The sequence below is a fragment of the Hevea brasiliensis genome, chromosome 9, assembly GCF_030052815.1.
Source record: "Hevea brasiliensis isolate MT/VB/25A 57/8 chromosome 9, ASM3005281v1, whole genome shotgun sequence".
Classification (NCBI taxonomy): Eukaryota; Viridiplantae; Streptophyta; class Magnoliopsida; order Malpighiales; family Euphorbiaceae; genus Hevea; species Hevea brasiliensis.
In genome coordinates, this window is record NC_079501.1 from 92,398,464 (window position 1) to 92,400,033 (window position 1,570).

Below are 1,570 nucleotides of genomic sequence, written 5' to 3' on the forward strand. Positions count from 1 at the left end.
TTCCTTAATCTTGGTTTTGCCTATCCAAATCCCAATGAAATTTACTTCATGAACCTCAACTCTGGAATCAATTTTTACCATTAATTAATTAAATCTTTAATTACTTACTGAAATTTTAGTAAATTAGTATAGTGCTTAGAAATTTAATTGCTTATTTCATTATAATTTCCTTATTTTCTCAATTTAATTTGCTGCATCTCTTACTCTATTTTTGGCACAAATTATTGATAGCCCGAATAATCGTGACTTTTATAGTTTGGTACTCAAACAACAAATCTCTGTGGGACGATATCTTTTCTTTACTACTTGAACGACCCGTATACTTGTGGAGTACGCATCAAGTTTTTGGCGCCGTTACCGGGGATTTATTTTTGTTTGATATTAGACGATTGATTGTTTAGTTAATTTGGGCACTTTATTTTTTATTTTAATTTCTTTTCTTTTTCATTTTACTTTGAGATTTTCTTGTTTTGATTTTTCAGGTACATATCTTTTATATGAGAAGGACAAAAAGTGCAGAAATTGATTTAATTTTTGATCCTGAGATTGAAAAGACAGCTAAAGCTTTAAGAGCAGAGTCTAAAAGAAGAAAAGCTAAACTCAAAATTCAAACACAGCAAGAGCAACAACAAGAGCAACAAGTGATAGAAGCTATGGCAAACAACAACAACAGATCAATTAAGGATCATGCTTTCCCTAGTTTTGAAGATTTTAGACCAAGTATTACAAGGCCTAGAGTGGAAGCGAATAATTTTGAGTTGAAGCCCTCATTTTGTCAAATGGTTCAACAATCACAGTTTGGGGAGGGTCCTACTGAGAGTTCACATGTACACCTCACACATTTTCTTGAGATTAGTGACATGCCGAAGATAAATGGAGTAGATGATGCCATCCGGTTAAGATTATTTCCTTTTTCTTTGAAGGATCGTGCCAGGGAGTGGTTGCATTCATTACCTCCGGGTTCAATAACTAATTGGGTTTAATACTTTCCTCCTAGCAAGACTGCAAAATTGAGAAATGAATTAACTTCTTTCAAACCAAGGGATAATGAGAGTCTCTTTGAAGCTTGGGAGAGATACAAGGATCTTTAAAGGAGATGTCCACATCATGGAATCCCTAAATCGATGCTAGTTCAACATTTCTACAATGGTGTTTCTTCAGCAATTAGAAGTATAATCTATGCATCTTCAGGAGGTGATCTTATGGAGAAGTCAGAAGATGAAGCTTATTCAGTATTAGATAGAATTGCTTACAACAATTATTAATGGAGCTGTGAAAGAAATGAAATGAAGAAGCCATCAGCTGGTGTGTCACACCCTATCCCTTATAAGGCACGACATGTTCCCGTAGCATACCTAATGAATTACCGAACTCCACCTATAGATAACCCATTAGTTATGCTACAAAGGATTTTAAAACAAACCATAACTTTTTATCTTATCAATTCTTTTGCGGAAAACTGCATGAGAATAGTTAAAATTCCATGTAAACATTCATTGGAAATAATGATAGACTAAATATTGCAAAAGTTACATTTTCATAAGTTTCAAAGTAAAATACAAAATAGTTA

The 1,570-nt window shown here is 33.4% G+C and overlaps 1 protein-coding gene and 1 non-coding gene across 2 annotated transcripts; one reads left to right on the plus strand and one right to left on the minus strand.

The window, feature by feature from the left end:
* Positions 1 to 653: 653 nt before the first annotated feature.
* On the plus strand, positions 654 to 1,265 carry LOC131182973 (uncharacterized). The gene is made up of 2 exons (XM_058152531.1): positions 654 to 960; positions 1,162 to 1,265. Exons 1-2 carry the CDS (start codon positions 654 to 656, stop codon positions 1,263 to 1,265), a joined length of 411 nt encoding a protein of 136 aa, XP_058008514.1.
* Positions 1,008 to 1,114, minus strand: LOC131183472 (small nucleolar RNA R71). Its single transcript, XR_009151529.1, has one exon. It is a non-coding gene; the product is annotated as a small nucleolar RNA R71 (small nucleolar RNA).
* Positions 1,266 to 1,570: the final 305 nt, after the last annotated feature.